The sequence below is a fragment of the Vanellus vanellus genome (genome assembly GCF_965231255.1).
Source record: "Vanellus vanellus genome assembly, chromosome: 3".
Classification (NCBI taxonomy): Eukaryota; Metazoa; Chordata; class Aves; order Charadriiformes; family Charadriidae; genus Vanellus; species Vanellus vanellus.
Window position 1 is genome coordinate 2815173 of NC_138907.1, and position 19349 is coordinate 2834521.

General features: G+C 37.9%; 1 protein-coding gene across 2 annotated transcripts in view; it reads left to right on the forward strand.

The window, feature by feature from the left end:
• EML6 (EMAP like 6) overlaps positions 1-19349 on the forward strand; it is a gene marked incomplete at both ends in the record, with an annotated part of 116015 nt that overhangs the window by 21983 nt on the left and 74683 nt on the right. For both annotated transcript variants that reach the window (XM_082480602.1, XM_082480603.1), the window contains one exon: positions 14366-14525. In XM_082480602.1, the coding sequence (XP_082336728.1) occupies positions 14366-14525 (160 nt within the window). The remainder of the gene's footprint in view (positions 1-14365; positions 14526-19349) is intronic.

Sequence of the window (19349 nt, forward strand, 5' to 3'; positions counted from 1 at the left end):
ATTCTCAAATTGACAAAGGCCACAGCTTATATGGCCTGGATGTAGTAACCTACAGTTTGTGAAGAAGTAGCTTTAGATTTCCTTTCACAGACATATTTGGTATCTGCCCTTGTTTGTAGGGGATATATTTATACGTACTGCCTTCAGGAAGAAAGGGTGCTTCCTTTGTTACCGTGATGAAGAGGGAGGCACTAAGCTAACTGTACATATGTTTTGTTATCTTTTACATAGGCTTTTATAGTCCTTCAACCTTCACAGTGCCTCTATGTGAATAACAGCTAGAAGGAGGTGAGATAAATCTTTTGCTAGTAAACTTCCATCTAGTCGGTAGCAGTAATCTGGAGTTGGAGAAATTCTGCGTTCATTTCCAGTTTCTGACAAGAAATGGACCTTGGTAGTCCCACAGATTTCTGTTCCTGCTAGATTTAAGAACTCTAAGATCTTTAGACATTTTCACCTCCAGTCTCCCTGTTCCCAGTCCCTGCGCCTAGTGTAACAGTCGGAGATGGAGCAGTTGTAGCTGAAGTCCTGATGCCTGCATCCAGGATCTTCAGAGGATTCCGCGAGCAAATAGATATGTCTTGATGGTGCTTTTCTCAGCACTGTGAGTTGGCCATATTCAGGCATATTTTCACAAGTGGAGCAAAATACATAGCATCCTTCAGATTGAGCAATGGACTTTTGGAAATAGTTTAAGTAACTACAGGCAATGTCATAAGCCAGATTTCCATTAAAATTGTGTCCTTTGATTACTTTTGAATAATCAGGATTTTATTTCAGTAAAGGCTTCAAAATGAGCTTCCTTTTCTAGACATCTGAAACTTCCACTGGGCAAATTGAACATCTTAATGACATGAGAAGTTTAGTGTAATGTCTGTGTCTTAGACACCAGGGATTCCACTGGGCAAAAGACCTTGACTGTAGAATGAATTCTGTGATATAAAATTGATGTGGACTTGAATTTAGGTTTTTCTGATAAAAACCCAATTCTGTTCTGTGAGGATTTTCTGTTGTCTAACAGCAGTTATGCACACATTTTTCTCAGATGAGTTTTTCACCTCTACTTAACCTGCTGAACTTGAAAAAATTAAAGTCAGAAGTTGCAAATAGCAATGGGCAATTAAAATAGCTGCACCTGGACTTGCCAGGGTAGTCAATTTGTAACAAATGCGGATCAGCTGGAAGAGGGAAGGAAAACAGTTGTGGGTTAGATGCAGAATTCAGTTGTTAAACTGGATGCAGGGAAGCTGCTCAGAGGACTTGGTAAGCCCTTATTCTGCTTATTAACGCTTTTCCAAACAAAAAGCTAAACCTTAAAATATGCAGACGTTAAAATGTAGATCTTTCCCTGCCTAGTGGTTCAAATTTAGCATGGTTGACTTGTAGTCAAAAGCAATATTCTACTTAGTTACGAATCAGCAGTAGCTGAAATCAGCTGAGTTTGTTTACCACAAAGCCTGTGGTAAAAAGGAGAGAAGGCTAAAAGGTAAGCAGTGGAAAATTCTGATCAGCATCAATTTCTAAGTGTGATTCTTTGGTGTTCTACTGCTCACGTTTCTGGATTTTATGTGTAGAGTATTGATATGTTATTGGTGAACCAGTTTGTTGATTTTATCATGATGCCGCATAACTTCATCATCAGAAGTATAGCAGACTACGGTGAAACCAAGGCTTTCTTTTTAATCCTTAGTTGTTTTGTATTTTGGTTTTAAAAAATAATTATACTTAGCTGCTTTTTGTTTAATAATAAGCTATAGGTGGGTGACATGCCTTTTGTATACGGTAGCTAGAATAGGCTCTGGAAAACTAGATAAATTTGGTTATGTAAGTTTAGCATGTAAGTCTACTGCTAGATGTGCTGTAGCAGCATCTTGTCATGGTAACTGGAGACTGAGATACAGAATCTTCATATATTCTGTCCCATAGAAAAGAGACCCTTGACACTCATAATCTTCAGGTTGTGTCAGACAATACAAAGCAAGCTAACAACTATCTTATTTTCGTAAGTGCACTTCTCAAAAAATGAAATTCTTTCATGGATTATTGTATTGAAACCCTTTGGGATTTTTAATTGCTAGAAAAAGGGGAAATTGGGTTTATAATATGTATTTGATAAAAGCAGTTGTTGAATATTTAGGATTAGTGTTTGTATTTGTGTTCTACACAGTTAGCTGGTGAAACAGAATTTCAGAAGCCTGGCAAGAGTACTCATAAAACTGATATTCATGACCTTGCCATGGATGCACTGTAACTAGAAGTTTAGAGTATAGACCCATTTTAATGTTAAATATGGTTTCTGTGTGCTCTTCAATATTTTCTGCTCCAATGTAATCTTTGTTGTTATTCACTTCAGCATGCCAAACAGGGAGTGAGAATTTTGTACAATCATACAAGAGTTGCTCTCTTGTTTCTGCTGTTTTTTAGGCTCTAAAGTACAGGAGAAAATAATTTCTCTGAGAACCAAAGCGAATATGAGCTTTCCACAGACTACTACAAAATATCATTAACAATTTTGTCCTTTTTGCAGTTTTTACAGAGCAAGGTGTCTCAGTTTAGGCAAAGCAGAAATGCAACTCAGAATTACAACAAAGCATAGCTGATCTCGGACACTTAACCACGCTGACTTAGAAGTTTGATGAAATTTTATTGCTGCCTAGCAGAAGTCCTAAAATTGGACTATACCCGTATATGTAGCCAACGCTTCACTGTTACGTGTCTTCTACTACAGCATGGTCAACAAAGATTAACCGCTTTTAGTAGCAGTTGGCCGATGTAGATACTTCCAGTTCCTATATACTGTGCAAGATTCTGCCCTTCATTATACCTAGAGGTCCGCTAGCTTAGGAAGGTACAACTGGCCACAGAGTATGGACTGTTGTCATGCAGAAAGTACAAAAGTAAACTTAAATCTAATCCCTTCTCCACCACAGGAAAAATCTTTTATCCCCCTCAGGATGATCTGATGATCATCCAATGTACAATACCGTGCTTTTGAAAAGTAACAGGGTTGCCGGTCTTGGCTTTGCATTTCTGTGAGATAATGAGAAATGTCAGCTGGCAATGTTCAAAGGAGAAAAAAGCATTCTTAGTGGCACTGAAAGCTCTCCATAGTCTAGGGCATCTAAAAATTAATGTTTTCCTCTAGCCCCATTTAGTATTGCCACATTTATCATTTCTGTAGACTTTCTGCGTAAAAAGAGTTATTGTCTGCTTCTGACCAATCAAATGCAGCTCGGCATGCATTCGTTTGATATGTTATTGAATCAATATGTTATTGCTCTTCTCTATTTCTTTCCATTAAAGTGCTTAAATTCAAAATGTTATATGACAGGATTATCATGAGAAGAATGCCCGAATAGGATACAGCTGTAACACCATGCATTTCATCGCGCTTGGAGTAAGAACTGTTTCCTTAGGCTTAAAATCCTCATTTCTGCTCATCGGTTGAAGGCAAACCTATGCAAACAATGTTATTATCCCAGTGTGAATGTTTCAGCAAGAGCCTATAAGTTTTATCAGATCATACAACTTGTCATTGATGTGAATATACCCAGAGATTTTAAACAGGATGAGATAAAATCTCTGAAACTAAAAATTAAAGTGGGAGTGATCCAGAAAAGTTATGACACTGGCTGGGTTTTTTTCCTTGTTCTCTGAAGTATTTCCCATTTCTCCTTGACTGTTCGTCTCTGAGCTTTTTGGTTATTTTTATCGTGTCTTCTATGTTTTATTCATTTTGTAGCGCTTTCTTGATCCCTCTTTTTGTTAGCTATATCTATTGTCCGTCCCATTTTCAAGATTTTCTTTCCATTTCCCCTCTCCTCTTTCTCAGGTGTTTCTGCAAATGTTTTGACTTGGATTGCATCTTGAGTTATCTGCATAGTTATAGCTATATTCACTGATTACTATTAGCTACACAAAAGGTAGAGTACATCTGGGAAATCCTAAAGCAGTTAATTACTGAATCAGCCTTGGGAAAGAATATCTTCAGCTGTGCTGTGAAACATAGGACCCATCTGCAGCAACATTAGTACAACTTGATTGACATCTTCATGCTGTGGGCAATTAATTAGTGCACAGATATTTTGCTGTTCGTTGTGACCACCAGTTTTAGAGCTGTTGGCTTAATTTTTCCTGAATTATGATCACATCTCTGCATTTGGGAGAAAAGGCACAGTTACATTCAGTCCATTTTTAGCTGTTTCAGCCCTAGAGTGTGATGAAATCAGAAAAATAAACATTTTGATTACTAGCAGCAATGCATAGTTGGCGTCACCTGTTTTGACTGCACTTTGAATCTTGTATTTCAACAGAGTCAGGTAGCAATAGGGTGAACACAGGAAATAAAGGAGACTACAATATGTGGCAGCAGCCATGATTTCTTAACTTACAGATTTTATCTGATGTATAAATTGTATTTTCAATCACAGTGTTCAGACTGGCCTTAAAATTCTTTATGCCAGATGAACATGAAAATTTTGCTAGTTCCTATTGAGCAATCTAAATTTACAGCAGTGTATAATTAGTTTTCCATATATTGAAAAATCATTGAGTTAACCTGATATTACTTATGTTGCTATTTTTATCTCAACATCATAGACCACGTAACCACTTGATGTTTTACTGTGCATTTTATTCCAAAATATTTTACACTGTCCATTTAAGCATCATAAGCATAGAATAGGTTAGGGGGCAACTACAATGTTGAACTAAATATAGCTTTTCCTGACGCTCTGTTTTTAGTCTCTAATCCTACTGCATTTTTCTTTACAACTGATTGATTCAGGTCCATCTTACTGATTTTGTCAAACCACGGTGCTTAAATCAAGAAGTGCCATGTGTACCTGTCTTGGGTATTTATTTACATGTCTTTTGGGCAACATCTTTACTGTCTCATTACCTCTCATTTTTTAGTGGTTGCTATGATTTTCAGACTTGCATACCTATAATTTTCAAGCAGGACGAAGAATGAGGCTGTGCAGCAAGAGGTTATCCAGAAATCCTTCAAGTATCTGAAAAGCTTATTCCCTCTCCATTCTAATTTATAGTTTGGTAACTTCCTGCTCTGTTTCTACACACACGCGCACACAAAAAATGTAAGTTTTATTTATGACCAGAAAAACTACTATAGTTATTTTGGCTAAACCCCACACATCCCACAACTTTATCCAGCATATGTTTGTTTAGCAGCATCTCTGTACTTCTCTCAACATGGGCCAAGACCCTCTCTTTCCAGTATATCTTTAGGTCTTTCTTGAAAAAATGGTCATACCGTGCTACACATGAAAAGTTCTGGAAATTTCATAGTTGTGTCATTTTGGGGGTTATTTTCAGATATTGCAGCATGCTGCAAGCATCATCGTGAATGCAAATATAATTAGACTCAGATGGTAACTATGCATGCATGTGAAAGCTGAAGGGGAAAACTGGTATATGGTAGTTTAAGTTCAGAATTACACACTAGGGTCTGTTTGGTGTAATGAAGCTAATAAGAAATACTGCAGATTTTTTCCTGATCACTTGTTGCTCAAAAAACACAATGAGTACATCAACAGTTGTTTATACTTAACTTTCAATGTCATTAAATGGGCTTTGGATAAAATCTCCTAGGACTTCTTTTCACTGGCATAACCTCAGAGTTGCAAAATATCCATGAGAGATACATGAAATAAATATGCATGAGAAAAATACATCATTGGAGGAACTCCGTGACCTTTGTGTTACTGAAGCCATGTGTGATGAGGAACCACGATGCTGTAGGACTGTGCTGCAGTGCCGGTCTCTTTTATTAAATCTACCAAATTTTTCTATGTGTACAGATGCATATGGGTGTAAATCAGAGCTGGCGTTAATTAAAGTGCAGAACATTTTTGCTCATAACATTACATTTCAAGAGGCTTTCTTCTCTTACTTCTTTACCTTCTGTTATTGGGGAAATTTTAATCACTAGATGAAAAGCAATTTAGTTGTTAAATCTGACCTGACTGACACCTCTGTAACTCTGCAGTGCAACCACAAATTCCATGTTCTGCAAGGTTACTTGCACTAATGGCTATCAAGACTTTTAATGAGCACTGAGCAACCAAACAAACTTTATTGAAATGTGGTGGAATAACTCCATAGGTTTGAATAACAAACACTGGCACAGGGAGCAGGTCAGCAGTAATTTCTCAAGGACAAAGAGAAGTCATATGAGAGTGGCAGGAATAGTTATAACCGCATGCTTCCCCCGCCGTTATACCCCACCATGCATTCTGGGAAATAGAAATAAAATCCTTGTCAAAATGCCCCTTGCATTCCCAGGACACTTTAAGTGTACTTTAGCATAACAACAGCTATTAATGTGTGTGCTTCGAAGACTGTTATTAAGCACAGCTGAGCTGCACATCCACTTCATAAATGATTAAACTTAGACTCAGTTTGTGGCCAGGACCAGCTATGAGTGCCAAGCCCAACACAGTGTTTTTCTGTCACAGTCTCCAATGACTTCATTCAGAACCGTAGGTGTTTACTTCCTCTGACAACCAGATGGTAGCTGTCTGAGACAGGCCATGAAATTCAGGAACTGCTGCTGAGAAAGTTAGCCTGCGATGACTTGTTCTAGGTAGGAAGCCAGTGCAGAATGATGAATAAATCCTAGAACCTCTAACTGTATTGCTCTTCTTCCTACACGTTGAATACAGAAGGGGAAAGCAAGCACTAGAATAGTTAGTAAGAACTTAGACCTAAAAAATGCTTTATTTGCCAGATGGTCTTAGAAACGTATTTCTATATACGTATACTGTTCTGTACTATGAGTAAGCAAGGTATTACCGTATAAAAATCAAGCCAGTAAATTAAAATGTTAATTTTTTCAGGACAAATATTTTCTGTACTTGAGTTGTTTGCAACAAGTGGGTGGCACTATTTTGTATATTTAAAAGTATTATTACAGCTATATGTTCACACGTGTAAAAAGTAATTCAGTTGTATGCATGTGTGCATTAATTGTATTACACATGCATATATATGCACACACAGAGTCTGCATGTATCAGAGCTGTTGTCTCTAATCTCCCAGTGAGACTTTTCACATGCCTGCAGTGCACTCCCATAGCCTTTGTCACCTGCACTGTGGTACGTGCCAAATAAAATTGGTCGTCCCGGTGTGTGATCTGCCTGCCAGCTCTTTACCACTTGTGGGGGTCACAGGCTTGCACTGGAAGAGCAAAAGGTTGGGAGCTGGGTATGTGCATAAGTGGCAATCTCCTTCATTATTACGAGATTGATTTTCCTGAAATTATAGCTGTGGTGTTTGTGTGTCAGAAGTAATCTGGGAGGAGATTATATCCAGAATAAACCTGTCAGATTTCTGGACTTTTCTTCCTAAAATTACTCTCCATTTTTACAGCATGATCAAGTGGGGTTTGTGCAGGTTGCTTTGGTCTTTCCTTTTCCCCCTTCCTTTTTCCTAGCTCCCCTTTCCGTCCTGTTTTTCCCTTGCTCCTGCAGGTCCCCATGTTTGCTTCCACTTAACTGCTACTCTTTATTCCAATGGTCCTTTTAATTAGGCTTGGTTGTGTTTTGTGTTGTATTCAGAAATAGGGATCGGGCTGCATCTTGCCTTATTTTACTAATAATATTGCTCTGTCTGTATAGTGAGTTATAGTCTTCCCTTTTGACCCCGCAACTGGGAATAGACGCTCCTTTTGCTCTGTGAAATGAGGAATTCCTGAAAGAGTGTTTGCGTTCTTTGCTGACATGTGAAGACAGCTCTGTCCTTAGCACTGTGTGAGCAGTAAAATGTAGCTGAAAAAGATCCCTGGTCTTCAGACATGCCTGCTGGCCTGTCAGGATCTTGAAAGTATGACTTCTTTCCGGACTGAGAATTAACAGTGTGGAGCAGAAGGAGTCAACCAAGAAGAAAATACCTACTGGCACGTAATGGCCTATTTCAGGGTAGGCTTGGAGCTTCTTGGAAATATTTTTTCTTCGGAGATATTTTTTGCTACAGAGAAAAAGTCTTAAGAAAAAACGTAGCTGTGTTATTTATCTGTCCATCATTCAAGCGTAGCAGAGTCAGTGCCCTGAGTACTTTGCACAAGTTTGACCTAAATTCTGAGAAAATACCTGCTGTGTTCTCTGTTCTGTTAAACTGTAGGGTTTGTAGCAGATTTTGAGCATAAATTCTTTCATTTATTTCTGAAGAGAATTAATGCTATACAGACAGTATCTGCATTTCATTTTAAATTTACCTCGTGTTTCTCCCCGAGTCTTCATTATCCTTGTATAGCACCGTGTTACATAAAACTGCATAATTCTGTAAAAGTTTGTCTAAACACGAAAGTTATTCCAAAGTTAAAACAGGATGGATTTGAAGTAGGGGATAATTTATCAGTGTCTAACTATCTAGAGTTATTTTAGAATATCCTGAAATTTGCATGCTGCTTTAGGGTGCAAAACGGCCCTAGCACTGAGAATGAATTGCGCTGTCAAGAGATGGGTGACAAGTCCATCTAACACGGTGATTTTCAATCACAGTCTGCATTGACTACATTCAGAACCGTACGTGTTTACTTCCTCTTTCAAAAATCAGTTCTTGTTTGTCAGGTGGGGCATTCTGGAAACTAGTTTTAGTTTGTATGAAAAAATATATTTGCTTGATTTATGTTAATCAAAGAATAGTTAATAGGATGGTTATAAAACCATTCAATTTAATATGGCATTCATAAATAGAAAACGTACCTTGAACAATTTTACACTCTAAACTATAAAAGTAAATGTTCAGCCTTTGGCTGCTGCAGTAAAAAAATATTTTGACTAACTGATAAATGGGGTAGTGCAGCGATACATTTTAAAGACCTAGAATAGTGAGTCCTAAACTTGTGTGTCTTATCTGATACACCCATTTCAAGATCTCAACGAACCTATCAATTACATGTGTATGTATTAAAGATAACAGGAGTTGCTTTCTTTTTGCAGCATCAAGGAGCAATTATCTAATGCAAGTGAACTGCTGTGAGCCAAAATGCATTTTTACTTTGATTCCTTTAGACTTTCTTGATGTATTTCAGTATGTGGAATCTTAGAGAAGTCTAGTTTGGAAGGGGCCTCCGGAGATCATCCAGTCCAACTTTCTCTTGAGAGCACGCCCTTAGATTAGATTATCCAGGGTCCTGTCAAGCCAAGTAAGTCTTGAATCATTTCCAAGAAGGGGGATTCTACCACTTCTCTAGGCAACCTGTCCCATTCTTTAATTCTTCTTATGGTGAAGAATGTTTTTCTTGTATCCAGACAGAATTTCCACAAAGCGACTTGTATCTCTTGCCATTTGTGCTCTCATCATGCATCCTTGTAAAAAGAGTACCTCCACCTTCCCTATAACTGCTTTTGATGTTCAGGAAGACGTGTCATTAAACCCACCCTGAGCCTTCTCTTCCCTCCTTGAAACTTCTCTTCCTCAACCATCATCAGTTTCCTCATCCATTTTTTTTCTTCCCAGTCATCCATTCTTTCTAGCACGTGTAATTCTCTGGTATCTTCACTATATGCTTTGTGAAGAAAAAATTTTTCTATCCGCAGTCTGGGAACAATTTAAATCCAGAAATTACAATGTAATATTCAATTAAACAATTTAATATTCAGCTCAACTACTTGAAGTAGTTTGCATTCCATATCCAGACTTTTCTACTTGGTTCCATCTCGGTTTTAAACTTAAGTTCTGTATTATATGTATATAAGTTTATGGAACCTGTTACAGAAAACCAAAAAAATACAATCTAGACAAGAAACAAATACTTTCAGTCCCTTGAAATTCTAATGTGATTGTAAAAGAAAAAGAAAATCTTGGAGTGGGATAGTATTACAACAGAAATTGTGGAGGTAGTAAGAGTTTACCATCTGGCAAGCCCCCTAGACCAGATGGATCCACTAATGACTTTTATAAAGCATTTCATCAGACCCTGCCCGAACACATGACTGGCATCTTTAATTATCCTAAATTAACAGGGTTCCAGCCTTGGATGCTAGATTTCAGAATGGTTGATCTTGGGAGGGAGGGAGGGAAAAGGAAACGTTCCCTGAAAACTCTTCTTCCTAATAGACCTGTTTATTAATAAGATGTAAGGTTAAAATATTACCTAAAGTTTATTGGTTGCATGGATTGTTTGCTTAAAAGACGGGCACTTTTTATTAAAGACATTTTTTGCAAACACGTCAGAGTACTTTTGGAATTCGCAGCTTTAGGCATACACAAAAGCATTCAGCTGCTCAAACAGCAGACTGCCAGGAATCCCCTTGCTTTCTTTGCCTTCCCTGGAAGGAAGGGAACGTGCGCTTCCAAAGCAGTTGATCTCTGCCTCTTACCCTACATGTGCATCTGCTCCTGTTACTGTTCCCACAGAGAGAAGGTCGAGTCGCATGGGGAAGTGACTACCACTACCAGCAAGCGGCACCAGCAGCAATTGCTGCTACTTTTATCCTTTCCATTTCCACCCCAACTCTTTAGCAAGAGAGTGTCTGATTCCCTTTCCACAAACCTGGAAAGCAGGGAGAAGTTTTCTTGGGAAATTTCTTCTGCCCGCATATTTAGATGTTGTAGGACTTCACCCTGGTCAGTGAGGGCACTGCATGGGCCACGGCTGCCCTGGGTTCCCTGCTCATCTTTCCTCATGCAGCAGCCCTGCTCTCACTGCTCATTGACAATAGAGTCTTTGCTAGTATAATTTGTATACCACACTTGTGGGAAAAGCATGGGAATTATCTGAATTGCATTTAAGAGGAATGTTCATCAATTTAAGAGAAAAGTCTTGATTTTGTTTTCCCAGTTTATTTATTTTTGTTATTGTTATTAGGTGCTGGAACTGTTATGTATTCTCAATACTGAGAATAGGTCTGCAACTGTACATCCACTGGTAAGGCTGTGCAAACTCTGGTGGATGAGCAGAGCAAGGGAGTTACGGTCTTAGGGAGGTAAAGTTGTGTGGTAGGAAGTGTGGGAGTGAAGAAATTCATGACTTGCCCAGAGATGTTGTCTTCAGTGGTCCAGCCGTTCGCTTTAGTCAAACAGCTCTGATGTACCCTACTGCGTCTCAAACAGCTATGCGCAGACCTGCTGCCAGTGACTTGCAGAAAACTGTTTGGTTGTATAATAAAGACTTTTGTATTTCTAGATGTTCTTCCTGTTGGAAGAAATAGGAAGTAATTCCCTAGTAATATTTTTCTATACCGTAAATTGCTGTTGTTTGAATGTCTAATCTATTCTAATTATATTTTCATACTGCACTCATTATCACAGTATTTCAGTGGTGCAAATAGTGATGTGGTATCATTAAAAGTGCTTTAGATACAGGATAGGATGTTTGCTTAGAAAGGTTGAAGAAATGCACCTAATCAAAACATAAGCACTGAAGGTTATGCTCATTTTAAAAAGCAGGGAAAGGGCACAGCACCTTTACCAGCAAGAAATCTTGGAATCTGAAGACAGAAAGTGACCTGTCGTGGTTTAACCCCAGCCGGCAACCTGGACCACACAGCCACGCACTCACTCCCCCCAGTTGCAATGGGGGAGAGAATCAGAAGAGTAAAAGTGAGGAAAAAAACTCGTGGGTTGCGATAAAAACAGTTTAGTAGGTAGTGCGAAAGCTGCACACACAGGCAAAGCAAAACAAGGAATTCATTCACTGCTTCCCATCGGCAGGCAAGTGTTCAGCCATCTCCAGGAGAGCAGGGCTCCATCACGCATAACGGTTACTTAGGAAGACAAATGCCGTAACTCTGAATGTCCCCCCCCTTTCTCCTCCTTCCCCCAGCTTTCTATACAGAAGTATGACATCATATGGCATGGAATATTCCTTTGGTCAGTCTGGGTCAGCTGTCCCTCCTGTGTCGCCTCCCACCTTTTTGTGCACTCCCAGGCCGCTTGCTGGCAGGGCAATGTGAGGAGCAGAAAAGGCCTTGGGTGCCGAGCAACAGCCAAACACGTTAGTGCGCTATCGACAGCTAGCACGACACCAGCTGCTCGCGAGAAAGACAACTCCATCCCAGCTGAAACCATGATGGACTCGTGCTGCATATTTTGTAGTTGCATATTTTAATTTACACCAAATATGTAAATCATATATACAGGTATCAGACAGTCACCAGGATTTGTTCTTGAAATTGGACTCCATTTCCTTCCTCTGTAACCCACTGTTCTCTCTGCCAAAAATAGACACTTGGTTATCTAACAGCCAGACTGAACGTAGGCAGCTATAGTGCATTGTAAAGGCTGTTCGCGGGAGATGAATGTCCTTAGCAGTTCTGAAAAATCAGACTACTTATTTAGGTGCCAAAAATTTATATTAGTTCCTAATTTTAGTTCCCCCACTAGTAGACTTCATGCGTCAAAAAGGATAAAACAAATAACGTATATGTTCAGTACAGGCATATTTATGTTGTAGGAAATGTGTTCTTGTTCTTAACCTTATATCCAGGAACGGAGATACAAATGTAAAACAGGAAGTTCTAGTATGTGAAAGTCAAACTGTACAAAACAGTGGTAGATGCAATTAAGCTGTGGTTCTGTGCCCAATTAATCTGTTCCATCTGGTTTTTATCGTTGAAGAAAAGTATTCTAGCTTAATTATAGGTATCACAGCTTAAGTATGGTAGAGTCATCCCTTATTCCCCTTATAGGTTTGGAATTGAGGTGAACTAGTTGACACACAATATAATGTAGAATCCAAGTCTATGAAGGAAGGGAGGAATGAGCAGGAACAGATAAAACAGTTTTACTGGGCGTTGTGCTTAAATTGTTCTTTTTGCATGAATTGTTCTTTAACGTGAAAACATAAGTTTTTGCAACTTCCTTAAGTTTTTTGATGACTTCTTAAAAATTACTATTATCTACTCCTGGGATAGAATAAATATTCAGCTGCCGTAAGCCATCCATTGAATGTCAGTTTACTAATAGCATATTTTTCCTTATTCCATCTGTAGCTCATGTACTCGGACATTGTTCAAATTTGTTTCCTGGATAACCATGTAAAACTGTCTTTATATTCATATTACTTTAGGGAGGGGTTTTTATTATTAACATCCCCCAGCTAGATTTTCAAACTAGATTCGCTGGGTTTTGTCAAAGAGAATACCTCAAGGGTTGAAGGGTAGCTTGACAATAGCTCAGAGTAATGGCAAAGAGCAGCTTCTGGTACTGTGTCACTACTGATAGCCTGCATTCCTCTTGTTAACGCGGGATGAAGTTTGCTAAATGCCAGCCTTTTGTCTTTTGTGTTACAATGAAAATCTGTTCTGGGTGACCAGGAGATTTTTTTTTTTTTTAGTTTAATGATGCTACTCCTTGTTTCCAGAAAACATTTAACATCCAAGACAAATACTCCCAAAACAACAAAATGGAAGTGAATATTAGCATTCACACTTGGGCGGGGGTGAGGGAGATAAAGATACTGGGGAAATGTGAGCAGAAATATAGCTTGGTTCTGCTAACAGAGCCTGCGTTAGAATGCAGCCTGCGGTAACGTACCTCTGTACAGTGACTACAGAGAATAAAAAAGTTGAGCGGTCTATGGTTAATAAATGCATAAGAAAGAAATGGTCAAAGCAAGTTTTCTGAACACCAGTGGAGTTGATCCCTGAAAACCAGGAAACAGTTTTTGAAACACTGGTACCTTTCTTGGATTTAAGTAGTAGAAATACTGCTTGATGTGTCAGATTTTGTGCAAAGTCCTATTTGTAATTGGCTGTTACAGAAAATGAGGTAAACTAATACAGTAAATTTTACATCTCCTGAGGCACTAGTCATTAAAAGTAGATCTTACAATACATGTATCATTGTTCTTCAAATATAGGAGAAACAATTTATTTCTCTGTCTCTTCTGAGGTTACCACCTATAAACAGGTAAAGATGAGAGGACTTCTTGCATATATTTTTCATAGAGAAAAATATCTGTTATTCAGCCACTGGTCCATATTTCAGAATATTTGATGTGTGAAAGAGGAATACATTGTAAAAGATCGTCCACTGACTATATAAAGCTATGAAAGACTAAGATAAAAGACTGTGTGTTCATTCAGCTTATCGATCAAAAGTATTCAAAAATTGTCTGGTTATGTTTTCCTTGAATTTTCTAATTAAAATATTATTACATGATAAATTGTATTCTGAACTAGCCATGTCAGTCTCACTTAAACATTATTTTAAGATAGCTATAAATAATGGGATAACTCAGTTTTGAAGACAGTTGATATAATCATTCCAATAAATCAGAAGGAGCTGAAGTTTCTGAGAACTAAAAAAAATTAAGTTAATTTTTAGTTTAATTTTGACATTTGATACTATTTTACTGATTCAGAAAGTGTATTATAACTTAAACTGTGTTCTATTTCAGCCTTGCAGTTCACCCGGATAAAACTTTAGTAGCTACAGGGCAGGTTGGGAAGGACCCTTACATTTGCATCTGGGACTCCTACCGTGTACAGACTGTGTCTGTTCTTAAGGATGCACATACACATGGAGTTGCCTGCTTAGCTTTTGATTCAGATGGCCAGGTTAGTATATCTTCTTTCTCTGTGTTTTGACTTTAGTTTGATTAGTGATTCTAGAAGATATGCATGTTAAAGTATTTTATGCGTTTAGGTATATAGCTGTAGTATTGAAACTCTTATTATAATTAAATTTTTTATGCAAGGACTGCAAATACAGCTCTTTCAAAGATGTTTTTGAAATGAAAATCACAACCTAGCATTCAAGTCAAGCAGAGGCATTGGGTGTTGGACAAATATCCATAGAAGAAATGGTCCTCTGTGGCTCAAATGTAATAGCTTCACTACCTATTTGTCACCTGCTGCTCAAAGAGATCAGTTCCTGGCAGACTCCTCATAATCCTGCAGCTTTTTTGGCAGAGGAACTCTAGTAATCTCACTGCTAAGAGGATCTTATTGGCTGCGGCGCACAGTCAATTTAAATGAATAATGGGGATAGGACGTAGAGCGTGTGGCTTTGTACAATGTTATTTGATTATATGATATTTTGAGACAAAATTAAAAATATAAGGAAATGGTGGGCTATTCACAGCTAAACCCATTGATTCCCCCCCCCCCCCCCGGAGGTGAACTATTAAAAACATTCAGATGTGAATGAAGTAGGAGGAAAATAGATCTATGATTCGTTTAAACCTGAGAAATATTTCACGTTCATAGTTTTATAAATATCTATCTATGCAATGTTGTCATTATTGAGGTCCACATGAATTTTCTGGTGTAACACTGTGGTCATGCTTTATAGTTGGTTGCTAAAATATTTTTAGGAATGCTTAGATTAGCTGATACCTGGATTCTTGCACAGATCCGTATTGGCTTTTGTATTTGCTTGTGTACCTCAGAATTGCATCCCAATAGGGCAGAACTGCCTTTAGATAGTTTGCTGAAAATCATGTACTAGATGGTTACTGTCTACTGAGAAGTGCTTTATTATCATATGCCGAGCTACTCTTTCACTGGCCACACAGTGCTTCATTACCCTTTCTGTGATCACAACTCACCATACAATGCATAAAATGTATTCTCACATGAAGCAAAAGGACTTTTTATTGTGCATCGTGTTGTGTATATTGAGATTAAAGGTTAGTCTGAAATGAAGAACACCAACACCAGCAATTGCCTTTAAAATGTTTAAAAAGCTTTGGGTAACTTGAATTACTAAACAGCACTATGGATTATATTTTCTCATTAAAAATTGGAACTAGCTTCCTATTTTAAGCCTAGTTTTCAACCATCTTCCTCCAGTCTTCTTAAAGTAAAGCCATTTCCTCCGAAATCTCATGTGCCAATTCTAATTAAAGAAAAAGGTGTTCCTGGGAATTGTGGAATAAAAAAATCGGATGAGAAAACCCTCAAATCAACAGAACAGAACTTCTAATGCTATAATATTTTTTAAGATCCTGTTAATTTAGAAATATCTGTTCTTCGTTTCCTCATTTTTAACTTCGTAAGACTGGTGGATAATCATTTTTCAAAATCTATCTAAGCACCTAATGGGAATAAAGACTCACCAAAGAGCCCGGTCGGTATGAGTTCAAGGTGGAGCCCCTTTGGAAAATCCTGCTGGGTGCCTTGCTGTAGTTAAAAAGCGAACTTACTGATGTGTTGACCTTGCAGAACTGTAATGTTCTGTTTCTGGAAGTGCTGGAGAAGTTGCAGTTTATTCTGGAAATAAAAATTTGCACAGAACGCTTTTATAGCTGGAGAAAGGCCAATGCTGGAAAACATAAATATGGATAATGTATCCTGGCTTTTTGCTGCTCTTTCTGGCTTTGCAGAAGAAGCTGCTATGCTGAGCCAAAATGAAAGGGCATGGTGGAAAGGCTTTGGGTATTTGGAATTCAGAGCTGCTAGCGGTTCCAGTTTATTTAGTCAGCACACCCAAGGGAGCTGGCACATTGTGATAAGACAGAACAGACTTCACATACATTGCTTGCACCTTTCCCTCTAATGCATACCTTTCTTTCTTTTATATTGAATGTCTATTAATATCCAAGAAAGATTTCTATTTTAGCCCCAAAACACAAATAAATTCAACAGTTGCATAAGGTATACATGCAATAAGAAAAGTATTATTTTCTTTGCTACATCTGTCAGCTCTCCACTTTCTAAATAAAAGTAGACTGAGGAAAAGCCCAGATAATTCTGCTTCTCTGCCTGAGCTGGATCCCCATTAAGTCAGCTTGGCTTCCTCCCACTCTGCTGGGCACAGCTTCTGGTTCCAAGCCTAGGTGCTGTTTTGGGTACTGCACAGCTCCAGTATGTGGATTTACCATAGGTCCTGAAATAGTTACATTGTGAATCTATATTTTAGCAAGTTAATTAGCTCGTCTTGTACCCGAAACTCTGGGGTGTCTGTTTCAGGCTTCAAATTAATTAGTTTGAAATACTACTTCCTGCTGGACTTCAGCTGACACTGCACAGAGAGGGCCTAGTTGTCTCTGCAGTGCTTCCCTGGCATAATTTACCACAAACTGAGTAATGGAGAGTAAACAGGATTTGGTATCTTTTATAGTATATGGAGAAGATAAATATGCAGCTTAAATCAGTTGATAGCTTATATGCTTTCTTTATTTTATGTACCTTCAATACAGCTTTCAATTTGGAGATAAACATATTTTGAGTAAATTTCCTATTTTGTACATTATCTGTAATTCATACTGTATTTTAAAAGTACTGATGGGAGCTGAATATCTTGCAGAACTGTCGCTATTTAAAAGTACATATTTTAGTTTGGGCTTTTCTATATGACCAGGAGATGACGTTTGGTGGAAGGGAAGCTGCACTTTGTTCAAAGGTTTAATGAAGAGCTGTCACTTTGCCTATAATTAAAGATGTCTTTTGTTGAATAAGGAATTAAATGCGGTTTCTCCTTGAAAGTACAAACATCTACCCTTCACAGAATTACCTACAAAGCTGATGTCTTTTATATTGATGTATTTCACCAATACTGTACAGTTCAATTTCTGTTCTGAGTTATTTTAGGTGAACACTTTTTGTGTGCTTTCTAGAAATAGATTTTTTTAAACGGAGTGAGGAAGGCACATAATACATGCTTACATTTCTAAATTTGGCATTAGGTAGTAGTAGGCTTCTTTAGCCAGATCTTCTAAGTCTGTATAGATTTAAAAATAATTGTTTAATTATGTGCATAAACTCCTTGGCAGTTTTCTTCTGGTAGTTCTGTGAATTCTCTGAACAAAATTCTGTCAAATTGTCTTCCAGAAGTAAGACTAAAAGTGTAAGTGTTTCAACTAAAAAGGAAATGCAGCATTTATCACTTTACCTTTCTGCCAGCAGGAGACCTTCCTCAGTAGACCTATGTTAAAAGAACAGTAGACCTACGTTAAAAGAAAATACAAAATATTTCTTAATTTCCCCTAGTTCTTCCATTATCCATCTACCCCGCTAATGGTAATTTCCTGACTGGTAGTTACAGTTCAGGTCTGATGTTGTTCACATCAATCTAAAAGATACTGTAAGTACTGCCATGGTTTCCATGGTGAAGAGAAGAGTATAAAGGAGGTGAGAAAAAGTTGGAATCGATGAAGGTTCCATGAAAAATATCTTGTGTTTTGATCACACACATCCAAATCCCTGGGTAGGCATAGATTGCTCAAGGGCAAATAAAACTTATTTTTGCTACAATAATAGTCCTTGCTCAAAATAAGTATTTTTATGATGGTAACTGGCAGGAGCATGTTTGTTCTTTCCCATATTTGATTTTCTTTTTCCTTCATTACCATACATCTAATAATTAGCATGTTGTCCTAGGTTAAATGAGATATTCACTACATGTCTCAGATAGAAAAAAAAATTGGGGGTTCTATCACATCTAGTAATAGAACTCCAAATTTTGAACCTACCTTTATCTTTTTTTTTTTTTTTCATTAATACAATACTTCTTAGTACATTTGTTGGTAGGATATTGGTTGGGTTATGCGTTATTCCGTAGGTAGAGTTCAGGTGTTGCAGCAGGCATGATGTATGTTGTCAACTCCCATGAAACTAAAGTCTAGTGTTTCATTGCTCTAAAATAAAGGAACTGTAGCTATTAAGAAGACAGTGAAGGGTGCGTGTGTGCCTACTGCATTTAAACCAGAGGCTTCTGACAGTGGCTCTCTTAATAAGATGTACACTATGTTTTTATGCTTATAAATGGCATGAAAAGGCATGGAGTACCTGGTCTCTGAATTATTTTGCTACAAAATGAAAACTAGACCCTTCTGTTTCTTTAATAATAATGATTATTTTTTTTCTCTCAGTTGTACAGTAGCTGATAGCCTTACCGCAATTGCTATTTTTTCTAATACAGCATTTTTAGAGGAATCTTTGGTAATTACTCTTGTTTTCTTTGTTGGCTCAGCCTTTTTCCATTATCACAGACGTCTCCAGACTTTAAACAATTTGCCTATTGAAAATTTGAGCCAAAAAATAGCGGCCATTTAGTTAAAAGAAATTCAGTTGAAGAAGATTCAGTTTGCAAGTCATCTTCTTGAAGCAAATCTTCAAGGAAAAGGTCTGGTCAGCGTGATCTCTGAAACATGTCCGTTAGGACCAGATGGTTCATCTGCTGATTTTTGTCTCTGAGGCAAAAAGAAAGGTTTCATTTGTTGCATGTTCTTGAAGTGCGGGCTTTGCTATAATAGAGCAAAATGCTTAGGAGCTTCAGTTGGACTTCCTTATGATAAGAAGTTATTAGGCAGGACAATGAGAAGAACAAGGGACAGGCACAACAGATACTGCTGGTTTTAAGAAGGCAAGTTACTGAGCTACAAGATTGTTTCCCATGAAAATTTTCTCTCATCTTCCCGCGGTGGAAGTTACTCAGGC